The sequence below is a fragment of the Salmo salar genome, chromosome 21 (genome assembly GCF_965601325.2).
Source record: "Salmo salar chromosome 21, fSalSal1, whole genome shotgun sequence".
Taxonomy (NCBI): domain Eukaryota; kingdom Metazoa; phylum Chordata; class Actinopteri; order Salmoniformes; family Salmonidae; genus Salmo; species Salmo salar.
The window spans coordinates 16,293,867-16,309,202 of NC_138311.1; the positions used below are offsets into that span (position 1 = coordinate 16,293,867).

Consider the following 15,336-nt stretch of genomic DNA (forward strand, 5'->3'; position numbering starts at 1 on the left):
GACGAAGATGAAAAGAAGATAATATGAACTTCGAATAACACAATGAATTTCAAACACTCACATTTCACATTCAAAGGATGGGGGATATTATTGTAAATAAAATAATGTAAACTATAGTGTGGGTTTAGATTTAAGCTAGCTCTGAAAAGAGACTAAATGTTTAATTCTAAGCTTTGACCAGAATCTTGAGTCGAGTATCTGTTCTGTCCCAGACTTGTTGAATGCATGGGCTTGGAAGCTACCAAGGATGGTAGCCTCGCTCGAAATATTACACACGTGTTCTGTGGAATTGTGGAATTTCAGTACAGTAACATATTGAGTTTTCGCTTATCCTCTTGAGCTTCAATCGCTATAGAAAACTCTAACCGCATTATGCAGGGAAACACCTTGAAGCAGGAAAAAGTGGCTCTCTTTACAAGGTTGTTCAATGATAAACCTACGTACAAGAACAGAATGATGAACTCCAACAATTTCTAAGTGTCTCTGATGGTCGAAAATCATGAAATTGTAGAATTTTTTTAATAGAATCCTTGAGTGTCTGACATTTCCTTCTATACAATAGGCAACCTCTCATGGCAAGATATTTACTGTTATTTAAAAATATCAAACTTAATTAAAAAATGTTGATAAGATAACAATTTCACAATCATTCCCCTAGCCTAAACATGTTGATAAGAGTACTCTATGAGAGGCCTCAAACTGACATATAAAGCACTTAGTCTTGCTAAGGGGTCATTGATTAAACCTGCAAAACATTTGTTTATATCCTCACAAACACTTGACCAAACTATTTCCTAGCATGGTGAGCTGTCTACAGCAAAAGACTCCTCCTACGAGTGTAGTATAACTGTATGATCAGCATGGAGCCTCCGCCTCCCTTGAACTAAAGAGGAGAACATCTCCAATCATTATGGCCATTAGAAATCAAAAGTTTAGCAAATCTAATTAAAATGTAAACAGTGTAATGAGGACATCAGTGATTTAGGCAAACGTCTCTCTTGCTGCCACTGGGGGTATGATAATTACTGAAGAAAATCTATGAACGCACATGAATCCTCTACAAGTCCAGATTAAAAGCATTACTGCTAAACCTAGTTTTGTACACCTGGGGATTGTCTATTCTAACCAATCCCCAACAGGCTCTGAGCTGCCTCCACTCTTTATGAGTCCAGAGACAGAGCGAGGATTATGTGAGGGAGATGAAACAAAACCTACATTTCATTGTTTCAAATTGCAAGAAAATGGGTTTAAAGGCAGAGTTACACTCCAATTAAATCATTTAAATTACCCATATGACATACATGGCCTGAATTAACCACCCTTGCTGTATGAATTTTGAAAGCATTTTAAGGTATCACTAAGTAAGCTCAATGTACCGTGCAACACTAAGATTTATTTAAAATGATGAATGAGGACATTTTGGTCAGTCAAACAATTTATGGGTTAATGACTGACTGCTACCTGGTATCATGCCTAAAAGCAAATCATTTTTACTCTTCTCTTGAAGGACGTATGCACATTACAATTTTCTGTGCAAATGTTCCTTATTTTAGTATTTTCTATATCCACTGGTTATGGTTTTAAGGGTGATGGACGGGGTTAAGGTGAGGGTATGGTTAGAGGTAATCTGGCTCTAAATACACTAAACACAACAGTCAAATCCTAACTGTAATCTTCAGAAAGACTGAAAAAAGCAAATGTTTTTTTTAAAACGCTGCGCTTTCCACAACATGTACAGTAAATGTCAAGCAGATATGCGAGTTGGGGGGGTTAAACCTCTTAAAGACGGGCTTCGAGAGACGAAAGGAAATGGTCTTAGCGCCTTTTAAACTCAAATGAACACCACTGTGAGTTTATGTAATTAACACACGCCATAAGAAGTAGCCTAAACTAACCCACATTAAAAAAAGACGATCTAAAGCCAAGTGTCTGATAATGTACAGTGTTATCCCTGTGTGTGTATTACGTTTAACAAGGATCTCAATGGAACTGCATGTCTTTAGATCCAGAAAGCCTGCATAAATAAATGAACAGGATAAAAGGGAGGAGACATACGCAGGGTGAGCATAAGCAACGGATGATGGACACACATGCATTTTTATAAAATGTCTATATGCTGTTGGTCAGGAAAAAGAAGAAGGAAAACAGTGAGCCCACAGTCCCTGTGTCTAAATGGCATGGTATAGGGGGTGGGGAGGGTGGGGGGGGGGGGTGTCAAGGATGCATGGTCCTTCATCTTTGCATTAGAGCACACACGTCTCTCAGTATAGCGACAGACAGCTGCTTCCACTTTCTAAAGCAACCCAACTTAGATCACTGGAGGAATTGTCAGCACACCCGAGAAACATACAAAGATAACATAGCAAGCTGCCATGAGGGAGACGAAAGAGACAGAGAGGGAGGGAGAGGGAGGGAGGGAGAGGGAGGGAGGGAGAGAGAGTGTGAGAGAGAGAGTGTGAGAGAGAGAGTGTGAGAGAGAGAGAGAGAGAGTGAGAGAGTGAGAGAGAGTGAGAGAGAGAGAGAGAGAGAGAGAGAGAGAGAGAGAGAGAGAGAGAGAGAGAGAGAGAGAGAGAGAGAGAGAGAGAGAGAGAGAGAGAGAGAGAGAGAGAGAGAGAGAGAGAGAGAGAGAGAGAGAGAGAGAGAGAGAGAGAGAGAGAGAGAGAGAGAGAGAGAGAGAGAGAGAGAGAGAGAGAGAGAGAGAGAGAGAGAGAGAGAGAGAGAGAGAGAGAGAGAGAGAGAGAGAGAGAGAGAGAGAGAGAGAGAGAGAGAGAGAGAGAGAGAGAGAGAGAGAGAGAGAGAGAGAGAGAGAGAGAGAGAGAGAGAGGAGAGAGAGAGAGAGAGAGAGAGAGAGAGAGGCATTGGAGAGGAGAGGGGGAATGCTGCATTGAGAAGAGATGGGATTTGTTCTATTTGCATGTCTCACTCCCCTGGGGTCTCCCTCGCTTTTCAAATAAAAAGCACGAAAGACAACACTTAACATATTTGCTTAAAGATGACAAGCCTGCACTGATTTCATTTGCGCAAGGCTTTGTCTAGAATTGAGATGGGAGAGACCGAATGGGATTTGTTACAGTTACTGACAAATGTATCTGTCTGAACGGATGAGTGTTTCATCAATTTACAACAGCCCCACAGACCTCCCAGGGGGTGTTTACACAGAAGTAACTTAAGTTAGTCACAAGCTTGCTTTAATTGTCACCATTAGAGGACAACAAAAACTGTCAGTCTTATTCATACACACCATCCCACAGGAAATGGCTCTGGTCACATCTTCCACTGAAGCCAATTCTAGCCCTCACTTATCATAATGCACCCTTTACTGTAGCTCGCTGAGAGACTTATCTACAGACAATGTTAAAATCCACTGCTTCATTATGCTTTGAGTTGTCTTGGGTATGTCTGTATCAGCTTTGCACATCTGGATTTGTGGATTTTCTCCCATTCTTCTTCCTTGCAGATTTTCTCAAGCTCTGTTAAGTTAGATGGGGAGAGGCGATGAACAGCAATCTTCAAGTCTTTCCATAGATGTTCAATGGGATTCAAGTCTCGGCTTTGGCTGTGCTACTCAAGGACTTTCACATTCTTGTTCTGAAGCCATTCCAGCATTGCTTTGGCTGTATGGTCATTGTCCTGTTGGAAAGTAAATCTTTGCCACGTAGTGTAAGGTTTGTTTGCACTCCGAAGCAGGTTCTCATCAAGGATTTGCCTGTATTTGGCTCCATTCATTGTTCCCTCTATCCCTACCAGTCTCCCAGCTCCCAGTCCCTGCCGCTGAAAAGCATCCCAATAGCAAGATGCTCCGACCACCATGCTTCACAGTAGTGATGGTGTTAGATGGGTGAATGAGCTGTAACTGTTTTTCTCCAGAGATAGCGCTTTGCATTCAGGCCAAAGAGTTCAATTTGTCTCATCAGACCAAACTCCAGGCGTGCTGTCATGTGCCTTTTTCTCAGGAGTGGCTTCCGTCTGGCCACTCTCCCATAAACCGCAGATTGGTGAAGTGCTGTGGAGTCTGTTGTCCTTCTGGCACGTTCTCACATCTCCCAGCCAAGGAACTCTGTAGTTCTTTCAGAGTGGTCATTGGGTTCTTGTTCACCCCCCTATCCAAGGTCCTTCTTGCCCGGTTGCTCAGTTTGGTCACCGGCCAGCTCTAGGCAGAGTCTGGGTAGTTCCATATTTTTGCCCATTTCCCAATGATGGAGACCACTGTGCTCTTGAAAAATGTCAACAACCTAGAAATTGTTTTATGTCCTTCCCCAGATATATGCCTCATCACAATTCTATCTCAGACCTCTAAGGACAGTTCATTGGACTTCATAGTATAGTTTGCATGTCGCCACCTACTGTGCTGGAGTGTGTGGTTAATCACGGTTTACAACATTTCTAAATCCTCCTACCTAACTCAGTACTACTAACTTCTAATAGACCCTCCCCCATCCCCAAAATCCCTTCCAAATCCCCCAAAATCCCTTCCACCCCCCAAAAAAATCCCTTCCAAACCCCATCCAACCTCAATGACCCTACACTTCTGACATGCACTGTCAACTGTGGGACCTTACATGGACAGGTGTGTTTCTTTCTAAATCATGTCCAAACAATGGAATTGGCCACAGGTGGACTCCAATCAAGTTGTAGTAACATCTCAAGGATGATCAAAGGAAAACGGATGCACCTGAGCTCAATTTGGAGCGTCATAGCAAAAGAGTGTGAATAGTTATGTAGATTATATTTCTGTATTCCATTTTCAATAAATTTGCATTTCTAAAAACATGTTTTCACTTTGTCATTATGAGGGATTGTGAGTAAATGGGTGAGAAAAAAAAAAGTATATTAATCCATTTTGAATTCAGGTTTTAACACAACAAAATGTGGAATAAGTCAAGTGGTATGAATACTTTCTGAAGGCACTGTATGTTATGGCCCTGGACTCGATTTCAGAGGTTGACGCCACCTCTCTCTCTATTGATTTACTGAAGGACAGGTTGGGATCCCTAGAATCTGACACGGTGGAATTAATCTTTCAAACATATTCTACCATACAACTACATGACTTGTAAAAGCGTATGAATATACAGCATGCATGATAAATCATAATGTATGGTGTTGATTATGAAAATGCTAGAGTGAAAATGAACAAAAATATTGTCTAAAAAACAAATGTTTGACGAGTGAATGTTGAGGTTCATATCATACCATGTACTGAGGGGATAGGAATTTAAATACACTATATATATAAAAGTATGTGGACGCCGCCAAATTAGTGGATTTGATTATTTCAGCCACACCCATTGCTGACAGGTGTATATAATCGAGCACACCGCCATGCAATCTCCATAGACAAACATTGGCAGTAGAATGGCATTACTGAAGAGCTTAGTGACTTTCAACGTGGCACCGTCATAGGATGCCACCTTTCCAACAAGTCAGTTCATAAATTTCTGTCCTGCCCCGGTCAACTGTAAGTGCTGGTAGGCCACACAAGAACTGTTAGTTGGGATCTTCATGAAATGGATTTCCATGGCTGAGCAGCAGCACACAAGCCTAAGATCACCATGAGCAATGCCAATTGCTGCTGGAGTGGTGTAAAGCTCGCCGCCATTGAACTCTGGAGCAGTGGAAACGCCTTCTCTGGAGTGATGAATCACGCTTCATCATCTTGCAGTCCGACGGATGAATCTGGGATTGGCGGATGCCAGGAAAACGCTACCTGCCCCAATGCATAACTGTAAAGTTAGCTTGAGGAGGAATAATGGTCTGGGGCTGTTTTTCATCGTTCGGGCAAGGCCCTTTAGTTCCAGTGAAGGGGAATCTTAACGCTACAGCATACAATGACATTCTAAACGATTCTGTGCTTCCAACTTCGTGGCAACAGTTTGTGGAAGGCCCTTTCCTGTTTCAGCATGACAATGCCCTCATGGACAAAGCGAGGTCCATACAGAAATGGTTTCTCGAGATCAGTGTGGAAGAACTTGACTGGCCTGCACAGAGCCCTGACGTCAACCCTACATCTAGTGGAAAGCCTTCCCAGAAGAGTGGAGGCTGTCATAGCAGCGAAGGGGGACCAACTCCATATTAATGCCCATGATTTTGGAATGTGATGTTCAACGTGCATGTGTCCACATACTTTTGGTCAGGTAGTGTATAATTTGGCTCTGTGACTTCTATGTTTTGCATGGACTGGTTGCTCCAATAAGGAGAAAATGAATCCAGAATGCATATGTAGCCTATGTTCTTCACTCAAGGGTTGCTGAAAAGTACTATTTGAATTGTACAGTACTAGAAACGGTCAGCAACGTTCAGATCAAACGCATGTCCTATCTTTCAGCTTATCGGCTTTAACCCTTCAAAGATGTTATCCAGTTTCACTCCTCTTTTAGCAGCAGCACAATTAACTGTAGGTACATGATTCCTATTCATACTGTATACAATGTACATAGTTGTAATGTAAAGAAAAAAGAAACAACTAAAATTCTTAATTACATCCATTTGTTTAATCAATTCAGAAAACTGATGGAAATATGTGTATTGAAACTATTTAGGAGTGTGTCCATGTACATTACATTTGTATTATTTATGATTAAGTTACTAACTATTCGTTTCAAAAAAATATACTGCAAGTATCATTTGCATAATTGCAGTAATTACATACTGTATCTTTCCCAATATAAAAACAACAATTATGAAGGGTGTCACAAGAAACGTGGATGCAATGAAAAACAATTGTGACAAGTAAGTAGAGTGTAGTCACATTAGCAAAAGCTTTGATATATCATGCTACAGTATTTGCCTATAAGTACTCTGCTAACATGACAACATGCCAGGCATCAGGTGAAGAGGGTGGTGAAAAGGGGAAGAGTCAGCATCTGTCATCAAGCGCACCACAAAACCCAAGACGAGGATCCATGTCAACCACACAGCTTAGATTGCAATCAGAAGTGCAATCAAATGAGCTGTCAGGGTATTGACCACACATACTGGAGAAGCCAAAAGGTTAAATCATGACTAAAGAAAATTGCCTATGAGCAGCCTATGGCCCCGGCGCTGCGTTAGGACATAGTAGTTAACGGGACTAGGTCCATGTCGTCTATTATTATCTATTCTATCCTCAGCTGCTAATAACTAAAGTTAGCAATACTGTACTCATAACTATATCTAAAATGTAAGATGTTCATGTATTAAAAAAAGCATTATGTTTTAAAACCACACAGCAACATCTTGGGAGTGCTGAATGCAATTAGTTAGATTCACCTAAAACCATCAGACATGTGAAAAAGCACTGAGAAATATGTACAAACAAAGTGCCTTAAAACACATTTATGATCATTTAAACTTTTATGGAAACACGTTACAGCAAAGACGGCCTACAGGGCGGAGGTTAGAGCCCTGGCGGAGTGGTGCCAGGAAAGTAACCTCTCTCTCAATGTCAGAAAAACAAAGAAGCTGATCGTGGACTTACAGGAGACACAGGAGGGAGCACGCCCCCATCCACATCGACAGGGCCACAGTGGAGAGGGTCAAAAGCTTCAAGTTCCTTGGCATGCACTTCACTGAGGACCTGAAATGGTCCCACCACACCGACACCTTGGTGAAGAAGGCATAACAGCGCCTCTACAACCTCGGACGGCTAGCCCCGAAAATCCTCAGAAACGTTTACAGATGCACCATTGAGAGCATTTTTTCGGGCGGCATCACCGCCTGGTACGGACACTGTACCGTCCTCAACCGCATGGCTCTCCGGAGGGTGGTGCGGTCAGCCCAAACGTATCACCGGGGGCACCCTGCCTGCCCCCCAGGACATTTACAGCACTTGGTGTCAAAGGAAGGCAAAGAAGATCATCAAGGACCTCAGCCACAGTCTGTTCACTCTGCTACCTTCTAGCAGGCAAATGCCTCAAAGCTGGGACCAAGATAGTGAAAAACAGCTTTGCTATCTCCAGACCATCAGACATCACTAGCTGGCTACCTGCCCGGTACTCTACCCTGCACCTTGAGACTAATGCCCCGTGTATATACACTGAGTGTACAAAACATTAGGAACATGATCCCTAATTGATGTCACTTGTTAAATCCACTTCAATCAGTGTAGACGAAAGGGAGGAGACAAGTTAAAGAAGGATATTTAAGGCTTGAGACAATTGAGATATGGATTGTGGTTTGAGTGTGTCAAGAACTGCAACGCTGCTGGGTTTTCATGCTCAACTGTTTCCCGTGTCTATAAAGAATGGTCCACCAGCCAAAGGACATCCAGCTAACTTCACACAACTGTGGGAAGCATTGGAGTCAACATGGGCCAGCATCCCTGTGGAACGCTTCGACACGTTGTAGAGTCCATGGCCTTACGAATTGAGGCTGCTCTGAGGGCAAAAGAGGGTACAACTCAATATTAGGAAGGTTTTCTTAATGTTTTGTACACTAAGTGTAGAGTCATTGAATGCTGGTCACCTCGTATCCTATGTATATACTGTTGTTTGCTCACTGTGTATGTACAGTGCATTCGTTAAGTATTCAGACATCTTGACTTTTTCCACATTTTGTTACGTTACAGCTTTATTCTAGAATTTATAAAAATGTTGATAAAAAATCTAGTTGTAGAAACATCTCAATGATGGTTTTTATTCCTCATCAATCTACACACAATACCCCATCTTTGCACATTTATTAAAAAAATTATATCTGAAATATCACATTTACATAAGTATTCAGACCCTTTACTCAATACTTTGTTGAAGCGCCTTTGACAGCGATTACAGCCTCAAGTATTCTTGCGTACGACGCTACAAGCTTGGCAAACCTGTCCAGAGATGTTCGATTGGGTTCAAGTCCGGGCTCTGGCTGGGCCACTCATGGACATTCAGAGACTTGTCCCGAAGCCACTGCTGCGTTGTCTTGGCTGTGTGCTTAGGGTCGTTGTCCTGTTGGAAGGTGAACCGTCGCCCCAGTCTGTGGTCCTGAGCGCTCAATAGCAGGTTTTCATCAAGGTTCTCTCTGTACTTTTCTCCGTACATCTTTTGCTCTATCCTGACAAGTCTCTCAGTCTCTGCCGCTGAAAAACATCCCCACAGCATGATGCTGCCACCACCATGCTTCACCATAGGGATGGTGCTAGGTTTCCTCCAGACGTAACGCTAGGCATTCAGGCCAAAGAGTTAAATCTTGGTTTCATCAGACCAGAGAATCGTGTTTCTCATGGTCTGAGAGTCCTTTAGGTGCCTTTTGGCAAACTCCAAGCGGGCTGTCATGTGCCTTTTACTGAGGAGTGGCTTCTGACTGGCCACTCCACCATAAAGGCCTGATTGGTGGAGTGCTGCAGAGATGGTTGTCCTTCTGGAAGGTTCTCCAATGTCCACAGAGGAACTCTGGAGCTCGGTCAGAGTGACTATTGGGTTCTGGGTCACCTCCCTGACCAAGGCCCTTCTCCCCCGATTGCTCAGCTTGTCCGAGCTGCCAGCTCTAGGAAGAGTCTTGGTGGTTCCAAACTTCTTCCATTTAAGAATGATTGAGGCCATTGTGCTCATGGGGACCTTCAATGCTGCAGAAATGTTTTGGTACCCTTTTCAAGATCTGTGCCTCGACACAATCCTGTCTCGGAGCTCTACGGACAATTCCTTCGACGTCATGGCTTGGCTTTTGCTCTGACATGCACTGTCAATTGTGGGACCATATACAGACAAGTGTGTGCCTTTCCAAATCATGTCCAATCAATTGAATTTGCCACAGGTGGACTCCAGTCAAGTTGTAGAAGCGTCTCAAGGTTAATCAATGTAAACAGGATGCACCTGAGCTCAATTTCGAGTCTCATAGCAAAGGATCTGAATACTTACGTAAATAAGGTATTTCTGTTTAAAAATTTTAATACATTAGGAAAAAAATGATAAAAAACTGTTTTCACTTTGTCATTATGGGGTATTGTGTGTAGATTGATGAGGAAAAACATTTATTTAATCCATTTCAGAATAAGGCTGTAACGTAACAAAATGTGGAACGCGCTGTATACTGTATAGCCCATCCTAATATACCTACTACTGTACCTACCACTTTCTTTTCTACAATATATACTGTCTATACACACCACGTATTTATATTCTGCTTCTGACACATGCTCATGCTAATATACAGTACCTTCTCAGGATTATTAATTGGACACGTTCTGTCATTTCTTGATGTCTTGTTTCGATTTTTGGATTATTTGAGTATTTGTATTGTATTTGCGAGACATTTTATTGCACTTTTGAAGCTAGTAACACAAGCATTTCGCTGCACCTGCTATAACACCTGCAAAATTGTGTACGTGACCAATACACTTTGATTTGAGTGGTTGTGATGTACATTTTACTGAAGAGGAATCTCAGCTCTCTGTTAATTGCTTAATTCCCTCGCATAGGAATTCAAATGAGATGTGTGAACAAAACTATGTTCGGTTTTTGCATTGAGAAAATAAGTGTTCAATTTAAGTATCAAAACTTCATACAGATAAACAAGACCCAATGGGTAAACACTGGTTGAATCAACGTTGTTTACATGTCATTTCAACCAAAGAAAATGTATGCGATGATGTTGAATCAACTTAAGGCCATTTTTTTTTTTTTTTTACCTAAATCCAATGACAAGGTGACATTTTTTGTTGATTTCATGTAGAATTCACGTTAGTTGAAAACTCAACCAAATGTAAATCAAAACTAGACGGTGAACTTACGTCTGTGTCCAGTGGGGAAGTTCCGAAACTTAATTTCATATGTGTCAATATTATAATGTTAAGTACAAATCTGGAGTAAATCTATTTATCACCCTGAACAACTGCTAACACTTGCAGGGTGGGCTGTGGACTGCATCGGGTCATAATATGTGCCCCTGTAGGCTATAGAATGAGGGTAACCAATTCTGATGGAGACAAATAATGTGAAAATGTTGAATGTGAATTTTCTGATAATAAAATAAAGAATGAGCAAAATTTCCCACAATGCTGAAAAGTGAAAGTACAAGGACAGCATGACACAAGACAGATATGAGGGGTGTAAACAGCACTTTAGGATGTGGGAGTTGTGCTGCTGATCATTGTCCTTACTGATTAACTCACACATTTGCCTACAGCTTTACTGAATCTTCACAAAAAAAGGTTGTTCCAGCTCTAATCTTTTGCTGTCTGCAAAGGCAGACTTAACCCACTAAAGTGGCATGTTATTTACTGGTATCAAATTACTTCAATGTATTAACTCCATATGAGAAATGGCATATACAAAGTAATATCTGATTAATAAAACATACATAAGTCGACACATGATGGGCCACTTATCCATTCATTTCACCACACAAACAAGAGTTAATGCCCCATACACTTTCATGATCATAAGCAAAGTCTATATGAAGTCGTAAATGCCCCTGGACTCGACTGGATGCATGACAGTGCAATTTGAAGCTAATGCCAATGGTCTAATATATTGGTTGAATTTCTGAACATCAGAGACAGGCAAAACAGTAGCGAGAAAATACATTGGAGCTTGTAACAATACATGGAAGAAATCCCTCATAAAGCAATCACTTCCCCAATGACATGAGAGCTGGTCTCCCACTCCCAAATACTACTTTTACATTATGTTAATCTGAAACCACCACTAATACTTCTGTTAATGCGGATAGGGGAAGCAGCTCCCGTCTGGTAAAGATAAATTGACGCATAAAATATGACAATACATACATTTCAGACACATGCAAAAATAAACAAGATGTATATAGTGTGTGAAACGAAATGTTAATGCAAAATACAGAAGTTACGCACTAACTTGTTCTTCACAATGTAGAACTGATAATAGCCTAAGTATCATCATTACCATTTTTAGGCTAGTGGCAGTATCATGCTATACTGTAACTATTGTTATTATTATTATCATTATTATTATTAGTTAACTTTTAGTTTTGAACCAATATACCTTACTAAAATAGTACAGTACAGCATATCCCAAATAAAATGCCCCCACATGGTAAACATGCTATTCACAACCAGCTACGTGCATTTAACAAACGATTGTTATTTTCTAACCTATTATTGGTATTTCTATAACAAACTATTGCAACGTCACTGTTTAACTTTTCAACATTAAGATGAGCCATGCATACACAACATAGACGCACCGGGAAAATGCTCCCAGTTATCATGTAATCAATCAATCAATAAGTGAAATAGTCCAACATACCATAAATACTGGTGCTAGTGATCATGTCTTCTTTACGCCTAAAAACAAGGGGAAAGGAAAAAACAGCAGAATCGGAATTTTCACGAGGAGGAATTCCAAATGTTGATTCTCATTAACAGGCACTTTTCCTTTAAGCTATCGAATTTCACTGCTTTTTCAAACGTGGGTCCTTTCGTCAGGTATTCATTTGAACCTACATGCATATAACTATGAAGAAAGAAAACAACAAAAAAAAAAGCTATTGGATAACATGTGAAGAGAGAGCCAAAACACATGACCATGAATGTTAAGCCTAGATCAGTACTCCTTGTTCCTTGCTGACGCTCCCTACGATGATTTAAAAACACATTATCTTGCAACCCCATTAGGGGAAGCGGCTAAAGCAGCATGAATGATGTGGTCACATTACTTTTAAAATACTGTTATACTACATACAGCCAATTGTCACCACGAAGAGCGCAATGACAACGTATTTATTAGCCACCTGCCACCAGTTATCGCAGCAAGTGTATCTTCAGAATATCATCATGTTTTCACTTGAAAGTTACTTTGCAACAATTTGTATCGCCCTCATCACTTTCTCATTAAAATGATTGATTATTAAATCATTAATTGCCTCGAGCGCCTGATTGATTCTCAACCGAGCCATAAACTTCAAATCCTTGCAGTAGCTATAGTCTACTTTCGCATTTGACATTGCCTATATATACATTTTTAATAGATGATAGTTGGATAGGTACTACGCTGCATAATGCGTGATGCGTGAGAACGTTTCAAGGGGTACACCACAAAAAGCGCTTACTCTTGCGTATTGCAGCCTCGCTTCTTTTTAATTGTTCATATCTAAGATAGAGACACTTTAACTCTTACCTGTATATATGACAGGGTAGCTTCAGAGATTATAGTAACATCGATCCAGTGGATATGCTTGATGAATGGGTGCTCGGGTTAAACGCGACTGCTTGCGATTTGAAACCATTCCAAGTTAGTGAGAGGAAGACTGACCAAAGCCTCTGCCATATTGGAATTCCAAACCCTGGACAGCTGCTCTATAGAAGGCAGCATGCGGCGCACTGCGCATGTATTCTGTCGGACGAGGCCAATTCAAAGCGCTTCCTTCCATAGATGTGACAATTTATAGGTTGCGTTTACATTGGGTAATTGCTTTGCTTTTTATTATGCACTGTAGTCTATATTTCACAGGGAATATACACTGAGTGTACAAAATATTCCTAATATTGAATTGCACCCTTTTGCCCTCAGAACAGCCTCAATTCGTGTGGGCATGGACTCTACAAGGTGTCGAAAGCGTTCCACAGGGATGCTGGCCCATGTTGACTCCAATGCTTCCCACGGTTGCGTCAAGTTGCCTGGATATCCTTTGGGTGGTGGACCATTCTTTATAGACACGGGAAACTGATGGGGGTGAAAAACCCAGCAGTGTTGCAGTTCTTGACATATGCAAGCCGGAGTGCCTGGCATCTACTATTATACCCCATTCAAAGGAACTTAAATCCTTTGTCTTGCGGATTCACCCTCTGAATGGCACACACACAATCCATGTCGCAATTGTTTCAAGGCTTAAAAATATTTCTTTAACCTGTCTCCTCCCCTTCATCTACACCGATTGAAATGGATTTAACAAGTGACATCAATAAGGGATCATAGCTTTCACCTGGATTCACCTGGTCAGTCTATGACATGGAAATAGCAGGTGTTCCTAATGTTTTGTACACTTAGTGTATAGCTTCAGTATCAAGAACGAATATATTGATAAGTTAATTCAATATAAAACCAAGGCTAGTAATTAGGCTATAAATAGATAATTCAATAGGCCTAGTCAAATGCTCTAGTGACTGTAATGAAACAATTATTACACAATCATTATTATCATTCAATACCTTGTATAGAAGATTCTTAATGTACAACATCACTTACTTACTTACTACATTATTAAAATAGACAAATATATATTTGGAGAACATATATACCCTTCTTGTCTTGCTTCAGAAATGTATAAATACATTATATTACATTATATAAAATTGATAATCAAATCCCCCATTCCATCTCTCTTTTATCATTTCTTAGCTTCTTCAAGGGAGAAAGTTATCTCTCTAGCCCATTGGGATGGCAGACTAGGAGGAAGCCCAGTTGGACACATGATCTAGATCCTGGCACCGTTAGTCCCACAATGCCCTCTGAAATTCATTTGCAAGGGCCTTGGAGTGATGCATTGATTCAGCCTTGAGCACTCCCCACAGATCCCCATGCCATTTCCAGCAGATCCTGAGCTCTTCAGATAATTCCTACCCATAGATAGACAAGACTCGCTGTGCAGCTCTGACCAATGCCAGCTCCAGCTCACACTTTCCAAAGGATATAATTACCTCACTGATTCAGCGGTGCACAGCGGATACCTATAGCTAGCAGCCTGTGGGAAAGAATAGCCCTACCTCGATTGTTCTGTGTTGCTCGCCCTTTTTCCAATCATTCCATCCTTATTCCATCTCTTAAGGATTATGCAAGGTAATATGACATTGTTTATGTGAAAGAAAATGATGAGCAAGATAAATATGTAATACATTGATAAAGAAAAGGCTCATTGCTTCATTCTTCAATTTAGATCAGACAAGGTGAAATCGAAGGAGGAGACCGAAAGTACAGGCAGAACAGTAGATGGTATTAATCCCCTGCTTGAGATGTTTCCAGCCCTGGAATTAGGTGAGGAAACGCTGCTGCTCATCAGTGCTAGTAGCTGAGAGTGACAATGCCCAGTTCATACTATAGCTACCAGACTCTCTCTGTCTGTTCCTAATAACAGCCTTAAAAGATCAGGCCGCGGCCCAAATGGCATCCTATCACTAGGCTACATAGTGCATGACTTTTGAGCCGGGTCCATAGGGCTCTGCTCAAAAGTAGTGCACGATATAGGAAGTAGGGTGCCATTTGGGGACATAGCCTCAGTGTGCTCTAGAGGTCAGGGAGAAAACAAACTCAGTGCATTTCCAGGTATAGCCACGTTCATTGTCTCCTCCCTCATACGAAAATGTTCTGTCTGTGCCTTTTGTCCTTGTGTCAGCAGGCAGGACATTCTAGATGATTTTGCTCAGCTGCCACCCTGAACTCTTGCTACAGCATGTCAGTA

General features: G+C 41.2%; 1 protein-coding gene across 1 annotated transcript in view; it reads right to left on the reverse strand.

Annotated features, from left to right (window-relative positions):
* LOC106581802 (fidgetin) overlaps positions 1-13,222 on the reverse strand; it is a 41,637-nt gene extending 28,415 nt beyond the window's left edge. Inside the window, exons 1-2 of the mRNA XM_014164127.3 lie at positions 13,059-13,222; positions 12,189-12,226 (exon numbers count right to left, since the gene is read on the reverse strand). Of these exons, the coding sequence (XP_014019602.1) occupies positions 12,189-12,213 (25 nt within the window). The 5' untranslated portion in view covers positions 12,214-12,226; positions 13,059-13,222. The remainder of the gene's footprint in view (positions 1-12,188; positions 12,227-13,058) is intronic.
* Positions 13,223-15,336: the final 2,114 nt, after the last annotated feature.